General features: G+C 37.9%; 2 protein-coding genes across 2 annotated transcripts; both read right to left on the reverse strand.

Moving 5' to 3' along the window:
* Window positions 1–3,154: 3,154 nt before the first annotated feature.
* Window positions 3,155–7,243, reverse strand: LOC103956391 (histidinol-phosphate aminotransferase, chloroplastic). The gene is made up of 9 exons (XM_009368362.3): window positions 6,829–7,243; window positions 6,168–6,251; window positions 5,868–6,022; window positions 5,644–5,741; window positions 5,359–5,467; window positions 4,444–4,601; window positions 4,002–4,144; window positions 3,773–3,913; window positions 3,155–3,566 (listed from the first exon to the last, which is right to left on the reverse strand). Exons 1-9 carry the CDS (start codon window positions 7,060–7,062, stop codon window positions 3,432–3,434), a joined length of 1,257 nt encoding a protein of 418 aa, XP_009366637.2. The 5' UTR covers window positions 7,063–7,243; the 3' UTR covers window positions 3,155–3,431.
* Window positions 7,244–7,753: 510 nt separating this feature from the next.
* Window positions 7,754–12,107, reverse strand: LOC103956469 (serine/threonine-protein kinase D6PKL1). The gene is given in 4 exon segments (XM_048576502.1): window positions 7,754–8,708; window positions 9,102–10,372; window positions 10,374–11,098; window positions 11,880–12,107. Coding segments are annotated over 3 exon segments (2,652 nt in total). The 5' UTR covers window positions 10,908–11,098; window positions 11,880–12,107; the 3' UTR covers window positions 7,754–7,861.
* Window positions 12,108–13,587: the final 1,480 nt, after the last annotated feature.

Genomic DNA, 13,587 nt, shown 5'->3' on the forward strand with positions numbered 1-13,587 from the left:
AGTTGGTAGTATTAGAAGTATAACATAATTAGGACTAGTTTGGTATTATTGTGTTTTTTAAAAAAATTGCTTCTACCTATGCTGTGAGAATAAACAGCTATAAAATAAAGCAGTAGAGTGTTTGGTAAATCTTTTTTTTTTTTTTTTTTTGTAAAAGTGCTTTGAAAAAAACAGAATCAATTGTTTGGTAAATTTTTACATAAACTGCTGTGACTATATTAAATGGCTGAAAAATGTATAAAGTTAGATATTGAAATAATAATTTATTTTATTTAAAATCTTATCTTCACGATCTTCCTCAAAACAACTTATCGCATCAGTGCCTCTTCTTGAGAAAGCACTACCTTTTTTATTTCAATTATGAACCAGTGCCATCTCCCTCAAGCATTTGGTGCCGGTGACACCCCAAATCCTCAGCCCAGCCGCGCTACCAACACCCCAAAAATTCCAACCCGGCCCCGCCGCAACTCAGACGCACCCAAATCACCCCACCACGGTCTACACATCTAACCTTCCCCTTTACACAATCTCTCTCTCTCTATACCAAAGCTAAAAAGTTAACTTTCAGTGATGGGGATTCGAAGCACCCAATCTTCCCATCTAGGCTCCCCGAATCTGATGCGTCATCAGCCCAGATGCGATTGGGGGGAGGGAGATGGAGAAACGGAGAAGATATTATTGGGTTGAGAAAGCTTCTTTAAATTTTACTGTTCATCCACTACTTTAAAAAAAGGGCGGGTTTTAGGAATCGGCATTTTACTGCTTCCACTTTTCTGCTTATTTTGACCCGAGATTTGAAAAAACAACACTTACTTTATATTTACCAAACACATTTTACACTCCAGCCTTTTTTCATATCAGTTTTTTTTAAAAGTTAAGCAATCCCAAACCTAACCTTCATTGATTCAAAGCTTCCTTTTATTTGAATTCAACCAAAAGCTTCTTACAAACAATAGCTTTGTTTTATTTAACGTATGTATAACATAATTTAGGAAGCTCTGCCGGGCGGCTGCATTCGATCATGTATATGGCATAGGGGACGACGGCCGCGACGAGGAGGAGGAGAAGGAGGAGTACCTTTTGCATCTTGCAAGGCAGTGGTTATACTGCTCGTCGCACCTATTCCTACACGAAGTTACTGGTGATTTGCTGTTGTCGACGGAACACAGCTGAATGCAGTACGTCATGTTGTTGTCGCAGTGTCTGCGACATCCTTTTGCTTGCGCTGCGGGCCATGCTAGTACGAGCAAAAATGTCACAAGGACAAGTACAGGAAGCACACTCGACTTCATTGGGATTGCAAGGGAATGTGAATCTGTGATGGTGCATTTGACACTCAGTGACGCATGTTTATATACCAAAAAAGTTGTCACAACTATTGAGTGATTGCTAGCCAAAAGCAGTTTTTGTGGGAACAGTTGCATCACATTCCGGTAGCGTGGTGGTAAGTTATTTCTAATAATGGTTTTATTATAAATGGTTCCTGAAATTGATCCTCACAATTAAGATGGTACTTGAAATTGATTAGTTCCTAAAAATAGGTGTTGCAAATCAATGTGGTCCTTCCATCACAATTCTGTTAAAAATGCCGTTAAGTGCTGATGTGGCATATAAATGGACCCCACAATATTTATAGGTTTTTATTACAATTGATCCCTGAAATTGACCCACATCATCAAGATGGTCTCAGAAATTAAAAAGCAATTAATGTAGTCCTTGAAAACAGGTGTCGCAAATGAATATGATCATTCCGCCACAATTCTGTAAAAAAAAAAATTATGTGTTGATATGAGTTTAATAATTAATTAAAATAGTTGTCTAAATACCTTTTTGCACAATGAATTTTTTTTCTTATAGTAGGCCTTACTCCGAAGAGAGATCATTTCCATAAATTCTCAAAGACACAAGGCTTAACCAAGGTCTAAAAAGGGTTTGGAAATAGTTTTCAACCAACAATAGACGCACCTCAGTTATAACCTCATTATCTCAAGGCAGACCTCGTTGTTCTTTGCATCACAAGACCACCAGAGAAGCGCCGAACAAGCTCTCCAAGGTTAAGGTTGTGAGGATGTTGATTAAATGTTAGTAGTGATGTCCCAGAAGTCGATACCAATCGGCCAAGTCGTCACCAAAGGTGATCTCGATCCAGGTTCAATTCGGTGAAGGATGTTGAAGTGTGTAAAGATGGGGGTATTAAGCTTTGTTTTTTTTTTTTTTAGAGAATAGACAGCGAAGGAGGTAGAGGAATGTGGATTGGGATCAGAGGTGATTGCAGGACTGGGTTTTTGGGTTGACTACTTTTTATTAACTATTAAGTTATTAAACCTATTTGCAATTTTTTTTAATTTAATTAGACGTGTGACCCATTTATGTGTTACATCAGCACATAACAAAATTTTTGACAGAATTGTGACGGAATGACTACATGGATTTGTACTTGTGGAACTACATTGATCAATTTTCAATTTCATGACCATTTTGAGATCCCGGGTCAATTTCAGGGACTATTTTGATGTCGTGGGTCAATTTCAAGGACTATTTGTGAGAAAAAATGACGTAATGGAGCTCATTTATGTGCTACATAAACACTTAACATAATTTTTAACAGAATTATGACGAAATGACCATATTGATTTGCGAGACTTATTTTCAGGGACCACATTAATTGATTTTTAATTTTATAAACCATCTTGATGGTGAGGATCAATTTTAGGGACTATTTGTGATAAAAACCCTTTCTAATATACTATTTTATATGTTAGAAAAGATTTTGTAACGAGCGATGATTTTTGCACTCTCGTTTTGTCCTTCTGTATTCCTCTGGTCATTTTAGTCCTTGTTGAATGTTGATTTATTCAATCATGTGACTATAAACAAGAGCAGGAGTGAAAAAGATAGAGAGTGCAGAAAAGTCATTTCCCTGTTATAAGTAATCTTGTTGTGAGTTGATCGTATATAAGTTATAACTTAAACGTATGGTTGTAAAATGTAATTATAGTTCACCTTTGTGCACACATCTAACGTCAACCGGTAGGGATCATATTTGGCCACAAACTCGAGGTTGGGGTTTTGGACATACACAGTGGCGAAGCTAAGAATTTGTCGTAATGGGGGAATGATAAAAGATTTCCCTAAATAGAAACTCTGCGAGGCATTTCATCAAAAACTTTTGTCACTTTATTCAAAAAATTATTCACTATTTGCGTCGTCCATTTCTTCGTTCAACATTCCTCAAAGAACCTAGTAAGTTATCCAATCCAAATCACGGTGGTTTCATATTTTACACCAAAACTGGATATCGTGGTCTGTTAAAATGCAAAGCTTTCCCTGGAATCTTTGGCTTTTCAGCAATAAATTGACAAACAAAATACAACTCCAATCCCTCACTAACTGCTGACAAAGAAAGAAAGAAACTGGTTTAAGGTGCTGTATTAAGGCGACAAGCGTCTGAGGCAATCGATCAATATATCTGTGTGTTCAGGCTTCCCAACAGATATGCGAACATAACCCTTCAACTCTTTGTTGTTGTAGTGACGAATCATCACCCCCATTTTCGCAAGGTCCTCCTGTATCAAACAAAATTGAAACCTCGCTCGATATAGAATGTTCAAAACAGCGATGTATTTACGTGACTTAAACGTACCTTATTTAAGTTTCAGCGGTGAATAGCAGGCTGAAAATTATGAAATGGTTGGATTGCATAAATTGGGTGCAGAACTACAAATTTAGTATGATGACACAATGCTACATTGAGGAAAAGATGAAAAAATACCTTCAGCTTCTTAGGATCCATTCCCAATGTAACCTCACAGAGAATGAAATTGGAATAGCTTGGATACGGGCTGAGAAACGGGAGCTCCTTTAGGAGGTTAAAAAGACGCTCCCTCTCTCGTAGCAAAGCTTCTTTCACCGTCTGGTATATGTAGTAACCGATGTTAGAAATACATTTCAAATGTTAAAAAGTCACAGGAGGCAAAGCGAGAAATCTGAAGAATCCTAACCTCAAGATAGGTGGGATTCTGCAATGCTGCACAAGCAGAAACTTCAGCAGTAACAGAAACATTATATGGTTGCTTAGCTCTCCACAGATATTCAATTATGCTCAGCGGAAATGCTCCATATCCTACACGGAGTCCAGCTAAGCCTGCATCATTTGTGCATTGCCAAAGAATCAAACCATTTACATAAAAGTTGAAACCAGAAGCGTTAAATTGACAAACAAAAGAGAACCAAAGTTTGTATAACGAAAATCTTGTTACTGGAAATTTATTAAGAGTGTCAATAGTACAAAAGCAGAAGTATAGTTTTTATTGCCAAAACCGTGACACCAGAAATTATTTGATAGATATATTTCATTATTCAATAGTTACCAAACTGAATTATATAAAGCAATGTATTCACAAGTAATGACTTATCAAAACAAAACAAGAAGTTTAAGAATACCAGCTCGTTTGCTAAATGTTCGCAGAACAATTAAATTCTCGTGCTTTTTCACCCACCGCATCCTCGATTCGAGTCCTGAAAACTCAATATATGCTTCATCCAGCACGACCAATATAGGAAGCTCAAGGATTTTCAAGAGAATCTCATCACTGATTATACTGTCATCAAATAAGTAGAACATGAAAATACAACATCTTAGAGTGACACTCAGATTCTAGAAACCATACATGTTATGATGGGAGAAGTCTGTAGAGTCATTAAGTTGGAATAAACCATCTCCAATCTTCATTGTGATAAAAAAAATAACATCTCCAATCTTCATTGTGACAAAAAAAATAAGAATCCAGGAGCAATTGTATCAAGATTTTCATAACCGAAGATACAATTCTACTCAAAAACTTCTTTCTTTTTTCTTTTTTTTTTTTTTTTTTTTTTTTTTTTTTTTCTTATTCTGGTCTTCTATTTCTGTGACACAGCTCATCATGCTAACCTTAAATCCATGTCTAACAAAAGTGCCATGTCAATTGCTTACTTGATAGCTTCTCAGCAAGATAACTGGAAAGACTATCCAATCCTTTACTTTTTGCTTACATGTTCCCTAGTAGCACCAGTAGTTTTAGGGACCAGTACACAACCCGTATTAAAAGAATAAGTTGAGTTAAGCAGCTAAGTTGGTTTCTCAAGTTTGGAATGAATCAAATCTATCTCACGTCTATAAAAAACCAGATCTCGAGTTGGGGAAAAGATAGATCATATATCAATGGATAATCAGTTTTAACAATAATTTTGTTCTGGTGAGTACCCTAAACCGCTTGTTAATAGACTCTAATACTTAAAATTCAAAAGGGCCCTAATATCAATCTTATAGCACGTGTATATCAAACATACATACGGAATGAGACAATTTTCAGTTACCTCCCATCTGGATTGTTGGGAGAAGTTAGGAATATGCATTTTGGTTTTTCCTGTAAAACAACATCAGAAATGACTTCTACATCCAAGCTAAAATCCGACTTCCTTGGCACTGCACAGTTCCGCCAAAACACATAGTGTTATACACACATAATGTACATCGAAGTATAAGAGCTGAGGTCTTTTGTCTTTTGAGGAGAGGGCAGATAAGTAGAAAGAGTTTCATATATGAAATAATAAACTTTTTTGAAATATTCAACAGAAAATTAAGCAGGAAGTTAACTTTACCTTTGATGACGGAAGCAGCGTTTACTGCAGCATCAAATTCATACATAGTGAACGTCGGTGGGCAATCAACAATCTTATCGCCAGGATCAAGTACACATCTTCAGCAATATTTAATGATGGACAAATTAAATAGAAGATCAGAGATTGATAGAGAAAAAAAAAAAAAAAAGCATAAAGAATAGCATTTTTTGGAATCTTATACAAACATAATATTCGGTTCTGACCTCATAATCAAATCAATGAGCTCATCAGCACCACACCCAACAAGAATATAATCAGATTCAAGGCCCGAATCCTTTGCAAGGGCAGCACGTAATCGACGGCTTTCAGGGTCAGGATAGATATACGGGAATTTCAATGCACCCAAAGCTTCAAAAACCTACGAATAATATAAAATTACAGTAAGGACATAAAGCAGTATAAAAATCTCGGTATAATGGTGTCACTTAAAAACAAAATGAAACCAAGTGAGTATCAAAATTGTTTTGCTACGAAGCCAAGGAAAAATGGCAAATGTGACTTACCTCCGGAGGAGGACCATAAGGGTTTTCATTTGCATCTAGCTTGATGATGTCCTCAGGCTTCCTTCCAAGTCTGGTTGACAAAACCTGTAGCAAAAGAAACTTATCTGTTGGTTTGGACAGAAATTTCCTAATAGAAATGGTTAATAAAATAATGGAACGCATCAAAGATAAACGATTAACAATCAACTGAGAGATATCAAATTCGACCTTAAAAAAAAAATAACAGTGAAGTACACACAGCAACCCCAATTACAAGAAACAAAAACAAAGAATAGATAAACCATTTCTTTAACAGAATGCATCATCCTCACCTGGACACCCGGACAGCCTCTCATCCGGGGTAAAGACCTAATCTTTACAAGTTCAAATAACAATTAAGATGAATCGAGATCAATTTTGTCACTCAAGGTTCAGTTAGAACAAGCTGCTCCAGCTCAATTTTGTCAACACTAGAACAATAATTCATCATACATTCACGATGCTAGAACAAAAATATCGGTTCACACTCACAGATAATTAAAATTCTCAACATGCTCATTGAAATGCATTGTACAGCTAACTAAACCCACATAAACAAAAATAAATTTAGCAAATTAGTGATAACTAGCTAACTTCATACCAATTAGAACAAGAAAAATCAAATCTTTTGGATTCCAAGTACCTCAAATGGCAAAATGGGCTGATAAGGAGACAAGTTCCTCAAATGGGGTCGAATGAATGAGTCCCCAGTCAAACGCTGTTGACCGTCATTGACTTGTTTATGCTGCACAGGGATTGTGGACGCCATAGCCACCACCCTCACCCTCTTTATATTCCCTTCGATTCTTCCACAGCTGGGTCTGCGGGGGGCGGTTAATCGGAGTGAGGAAGCGTTGTATATATCAATCACACCCATCAACCTCTACAAATTGATGGCTGCGAGGGCAGGTGAGAGCTCGCAGTGGACGTTGGTGATGTCAGCAACAAACTACGCTCGTGGCGGCGGCAGAGAGATGGAGAGGATTATTAGGGGGAAAATCCAGTAATACCAGTGTGTTGAATTCTAAGTCCGACTCTTCTGCCAGACGCCGGCGATTATTTTAAACTAAAAACCGCTTTTTCTTCTTTTTTTTTTTCTTAAATAAAAGTTAATTTTGGTACTATTTATTTTACTCTTTATTTCATCATTTTTTCTTAAAATTCAAAATTTTCAAATATCATTAGTTTTCACTTTATCATTCCGCCTTCAATTTTTCTCTTTATTAAAAAATGAAAATCAGTACCGTTAGCTTATAGTGAATAATATCGTTTGTTAAAATAAAAAATTATATTATATTTGATACTTTTTTAAGCTTTATTTTCTTTATACCGTCTCCAACTCTGGTCTATAATCTATTTTTCCCCTTCTATTCCTCCCAAATCCAACCCAATCCAAGCCTAAAATTGGACCTAAAACAAAGTCACATTTAATCCAGAATTAGTGCAACTGATCCATCAGATATGTATATTTTATTTAACTTTATATTTATAAATTCATTGAATCAACTATATACAAAATTTCGGAATCTGATATATGCGCCATTACTGAAAGCTTAAAAGAGCATACGTAAGCTGGATTTATAAGTTATATATAGCCGGAAAGGAGGAGGTCTTTCAAGAGGTAATTATACATGCACAAGCAGAAAGCTTCTTCTCCTAAAAATTGTGACTTTCCTCTAAAATAACTCAAACTCCAGGTGCTCTCCCGTCGCCTTAAACTCCAAATACTTGGTATTCTCCTGAGCAGCAGGCATGTCTGGGATCTCAAAATCGCAATACTCGGGCAGTTCTGGCGGAATGGCGCAGCGTATCAGTGCCCAATTCAGGCCCTCAAAGAACGGGTGCTGCTTGATCTCACCAGCTCCTTTCTCTGATCCCAACCGATTCTCTGGCTCCTTTACCAACAGACCTCTGATGAGATCTCGAGCCTGGAAGCTAACAAGGGAGCCCTCTGGGAACCTTAGGCTCTGCAACACCACATTGGCCAACGTTTCCTCGTTGTTAATACCTTTGAATGGTGTTCTGCCGTACAGAAGCTCGTAAAGGAAGATTCCGAACGTCCACCAATCAACTGCAGCTCCATGACCCTCTCCTTTGATGATCTCCGGAGCCAAGTACTCATGGGTCCCGACAAAGGAATTGGACCGCGCATCAGTAGGCTCTGCCACAAGCTGCGGCAATGATCTGACATGGGATGCAGGGTCATTTTTGGACCTTTTTGCTTTTGCAGCAGCAGGTAAAAACCTAGGGCTGAAGCATGGGACTTGACAGGAGGGTTCAATGCAGAAGGGCTCGGCGCAGCTAGATTGTGTACGCGGACCAGACACTCTTGCACGATCAACATCGCATGAAGGTGATCTCAATAGAGTTGGACTGACAGCGCACCTGAGAGACAGGTCAAAATCTGTGAGCATGATATGACCATCTTCCCGAACTAGAATGTTTTCTGGTTTCAAATCCCGATAAACTACCCCAAGCATGTGTAAATACTCCAAAGCAAGAAGAATTTCCGCAACATAGAATCTGAAAGCACAAGGTTTAAATTAGTATTGTAATGGTAAAATTCCAGCATCTAATTTAATACACGAAAAAGTATTAGATCAGAGGACATGAACCTAATGGTCCGTTACTCTATTGAATTTGAAGTAAAGCTCTTTAGAGATGACCCAGAAAAATAAAGACCAAAGACAATTCAAGATGTCATGTAGGCATTTCTCAAAGACAAGAGAAGGTGAATAGCTTACTGGCAAAAACACATTAAATATAATTTTAGTTGGGGAGGTGAGTGACAAAGGTGTATATTTTCTTAGACATGCATCTTGTAACCTAATGCTTGACTGCAGATAATATCTCAATAGCATCCAAAACAAAATGTAGAAGTTCGATACGTACAGGTGTTGATTAAAATAATTCTACCTTGTTGCTGCTTCAGAAAAACACCTTCCAATTTGCTTCTGTCGGAGGACATGAAGATCTCCGCCTGGGCAATACTCCGTAACTAAACATGACAGATTATCTGATGTAAATTGGGTATACAGTGTAGGGAGAAAAGGATGATCAAGCATCCTCAGTATTTCGCTTTCGGTCTGCGCCCTTGGCATCTTCTTCCTTTTAGCCAAGAATTCATTGTCCATTACCTTTATGGCAAAAAGACAGTTCGTACTAATGAGCTCAGCAAGATATACAGTTCCTATGTCTCCACAACCAAGCTTTTTCAAAAGATTGAAGTGTCTCAAGCCCAGGGATCCATGCTGCAACCGAACATGACGGATGGCCTCCCACCTCACATCCTTTGACATGTGAGGTTTATTGCTATAACTAGATCCACTTACATTGCTTTCGTCACTCAAACTCGTACTACTACTATGATCACCTTGGCTACTTTTTGAGCTTTGGGAGAACTCCCCTTTTTCTTTTGATTTAGAGTTCGTTTTTGATTTCATGATGTCAGCTCCTCCTGTATTGCCAGTCTTATTGTTGTCCAAGGTGAAGCCTGGTTTACCTGGAGTGCTGTGCACATTACTTGAGTTTATTTCAGTAGTAAGACCGTTAAACTGGGGAGACAAAGAACCTTGATTGGATTGTTGTCCAGCACCTTGTATTGCACATTGGCATCTCTCACAGACCAGTTGTCTTGTCTTCTTATTTAAGATATTCCTATTCCTGCTGGCTTGTTTTACAGAACGGACGGTATTTCTGGATACTTTGCTTGCCGGATTTACATTCACCAAACTAGATGAAGAAGGTACTACATGCAACTTGACTTTTCGCCCTGGTTTTGCTGCTGATACCTTATTCGCTAACTTGGTCTTGGCAGGAACATTTTGAACAAGTCCTGAAGTATTGCCACTTGTAGATTTAAGTTTCTCTTTCTTCCCCAGCTCTGACTTAGTTTTTGTCCGTAACTTGGTGTTGGAAGGGACATTTTCAGCAAGTTCTGAAATATGGTCATTCGTAGATTTATTTTTCTCCTTCTGTCCCAGCTCCGCCTTTACCGTTTGCTTCCCTACTGTCCTTAACTTGCAACTGGAAGTACTTTCATTTTGCACTATTGTGCTCCCAGAATTATTTTCCATTTTCCCAATGGCAAATCGAGGAGAAGAATGTCCACTCTGGCTTGATGACTTCATCTTGGACATTTGAGGATGCTCTGACAGCTCCTTGCAAGAATTTGAAATGCTTTCTTCCTGGCACCAGAGAGATTTCAACCATATTTCCCCTATCTTCACTTGAGGAGGCGCCAGAGTGACTGGATTGAACAACAACTGCATTGTATAACGTCTTGATCCTCCCAGATTCCGAGGCTCTTGAAGGACTTGTCAATTTTGATAACCGTTTCATAGCAGCCATTTCTGATGCCTTGGTAATAGAGAGCTCTCTTAACGCCTGCTTCAGAGTCGCCGGTTCTGAATTCCCAATCCCTGGTGACCGAGACACACCCACTGAAATTGGTTTCTTTAAGGCATTTCTATTTAAGGGACTAGTGCCTACTTGCTTTGAATGATCTGAACCCTTGGATGATGTTTTGATTGCCTCAAAGAGCTTATTAATATCATCTTCTAGAGAATCCTTGTATCCCAGTTTTAGAACAGGAGGAAGCTTCCGATCTTTCTCACCCCTACTCAATCCAGGATTCGTTCGATGCATTCTGTGAGAATATTGACCTGTAATTAGCTCGTCTTTTGCTTCAACAATTTCAGAAGTACCGGAAGACGAAGCCATTTCTAGGGTTACTCAGTCTGTTCACGTAATCCAAATGAAGTGCCAAAATGAGGAAGTTTACAATGATCAGTTCCTTGAGAAGCCTTTCAGGTTTATCACATCACGAGTTAGACTGTTCCATGCCCTATAAAACTAAACTCCCCACATCATGCTAAATGTCATTTCACTGCGGCAAATATAAAATCCATTCCCTGAAATATCAACAAAGTATGAAGAACATCAGTCACCCAACAGCAGATGTTGTTTCCGGTTTGCGCTGATTAGTAAAAACAGAAGTAAGCTACTCAGTGAAACGCAATAGGACTTCAACAAGCAAGATTCTCGAAAAGATTTCAAACTCAAAACCAATACAACATTGCAACACTATTTCCCCGCGCGCCCTCACCACTTGGGCTAACCCCAAGAGCTTAGTCACAGCATCATTTTCGTTACTCGGTTACAATGGAACAAAATCGAACGCTTGACCTAGCGTAATCCTAAATCCATTTCACCACCCTCCCTCACCACTCGAGTAAAACCCCGAGAGCTTAGACAAAGCATCCTTTCAACACCACACAAAAATCATATCTTTCCGACCGTAACACCGGCACGAAACAGATTTCCAATCAATTTGATGGTGTGTAACGAGCACTTTTTATTTTCCCTAATTTCACTTTCCTCTACCGAAACTAACAAATCATAAACTACATGAAAGCTACACCAAGTTTCCATCTTTCATTTTCTTCAAGCAATAATTTAATCACTTCTTGCACATCACCAACAAAAAAAAAATAATTCACCAATAACTTTATCCTACCAAACAAATCAAATTTAATAAAAAACAAATCCAATAAGCTAAAAATTAATTCAAGAAAAAATAAAATAAATCAAAATGCAGAGCTTCATTGAGCTCCTGAAGCTCCAGGAGCTCAAATCCTGAGACCCGAACACGCTTAAAGCAAACCCAGATCGGAGAAACGCGAAGAACAGTACCTGATCGCCCTTCTTCTACAGACGCATTGGGGCAATATTCGGCGAGCAAATCACAAATCTGAGAAATGGCGAAAGATTGGACAAAATCTCAGGGCGCTAAAAACCCTAGAAACCCTTTGGGGGTGGGTGCTGAGAGAGATGCCGTGGCAACGATGGGGAGAGAGAGAGAGATGAGGAGGGGGGAAGCGGTAGAGGACTGATGGCGAGCTAACAAACAAAACACTGTTTTCTCTTTCCTTCCTGGTTGCACTGATTATTTTGAAGAAATGTGGGTCCCGGTCCCACCGTATACGTTGTCGGGTCCACTGAAAACTTGGTGAGAAAACTCTGGTAAGGAAGGTAAACAAAAGGCTCTGTATTTTCTACCTAAATACTTGCAATTTTAATTATTTGTGCAAGCGAGTTTCAAACGAGTAAACGCCTGTCATTTCAACTTTCGATCAAACAATGTTTATTCGGCTCTAGGCTTTTGACCCTAACAAAACTTTCCAAGCTTGTTAGAGTTATATTTTCATCCATTCTGGTCACCCACATATAACACGTTATCTAGTAACGAAATATATATAATGACGTGTTGATCTATAGAGTAACCTAGTTTGTTTGGAATGAAAGCTACAAGTATATAGGACGTTTATACTTTTGTATTTTTATACTATGTAGATAGTGGTAAGGTTGGTGAGGCACGTGGACTTGTCCCAAACAATTTCAATTATTTAATGCATGAGATACTGGACAAATAAGTTAGCTAAAGTATTTTCTATAAATTGATGGTTCACTTAATATTAACATTGAATGAACCAAATTCATGGTTTACCTAACACTTTATATTATATATATATATATATATATTTTTTTTTTTTTTACAAGTTTAATCTAAAGAACGATATGAGACAAAAATCATTTTACAAGTGGTTTATAGTTCATTTGATTAAGAACATTAACTCTTGTATCTGAGATCTTGTGTTTGAATACATTAGTAATGTAGATTATCTCTTCGTTTGTTAAAAGAAAACATATGAGACAAAATATGCAATATCATATGTCATTAAGTAACTAATAACTCTGCCATGATTATGTGTCAACAAAGTTGTCTCCATGTTGCAAGGATGCACCATAAAAAAGGGCTCTACCAAGTACTTCTAGTCTTGATTAATAAGAGTGATTGATTGCAGATGATGTTTTACTGCATCAACGGAAGTTAATACTGTTTATACATTCTAGTTCGAGTTCGATCCTCATTGATTCTCTTTTTCATAACATTTAACAATTTAACCCATTAACGTAGTCATTTGTTAAAAATAAAAGGAGTTTCGAAAGAGATTCAAACATTGCTCGAAGGGTTTTGAGAAGAATTCGAAAAGTGTTCAGAGGATTTGAGAGTATTCAAGTACTGTTCGAGCAGGCGAGCCAAATATGACATTATCATATGAAATTTTCCCTCCTAATTTTAGCTTTAAATAGCATTGAAGAAAATGGTACGATCTATGTACCATGTCGGTTGAGAATCCACCGTCCACCCATTGAGATTGAGATACGACCTAACACTAAATTTTGCATCAGTAAATGCAATGTCTTTCTGATGTTTCTTATTAGGGTAAATAATTGAATGCAATGTCAGTGACTCAGTATTCTGTAGGATGATATTATACTGCAATCGCCAGAGAGAGGAAACACGTACAATTTTGTGTGGCCATGGAATGTTTGGTTT

This window comes from the organism of the source record quoted next, unplaced genomic scaffold, assembly GCF_019419815.1.
Source record: "Pyrus x bretschneideri cultivar Hongxiangsu unplaced genomic scaffold, Pyrus_bretschneideri_v1 Contig9, whole genome shotgun sequence".
In the NCBI taxonomy this organism is placed as follows: domain Eukaryota; kingdom Viridiplantae; phylum Streptophyta; class Magnoliopsida; order Rosales; family Rosaceae; genus Pyrus; species Pyrus x bretschneideri.

Excerpts from the sequence above, each read along its gene's own strand:
- LOC103956391 (XM_009368362.3), bottom strand. The coding sequence starts at position 7,062 with ATGGGTGTGATTGATATATACAACGCTTCCTCACTCCGATTAACCGCC. Across the intron at positions 6,252-6,828 it reads AGCCCATTTTGCCATTTGAG|GTTTTGTCAACCAGACTTGG; the intron begins GTACTTGGAATC and ends CTTTTGCTACAG. Across the intron at positions 6,023-6,167 it reads CTTATGGTCCTCCTCCGGAG|GTTTTTGAAGCTTTGGGTGC; the intron begins GTAAGTCACATT and ends TATTATTCGTAG.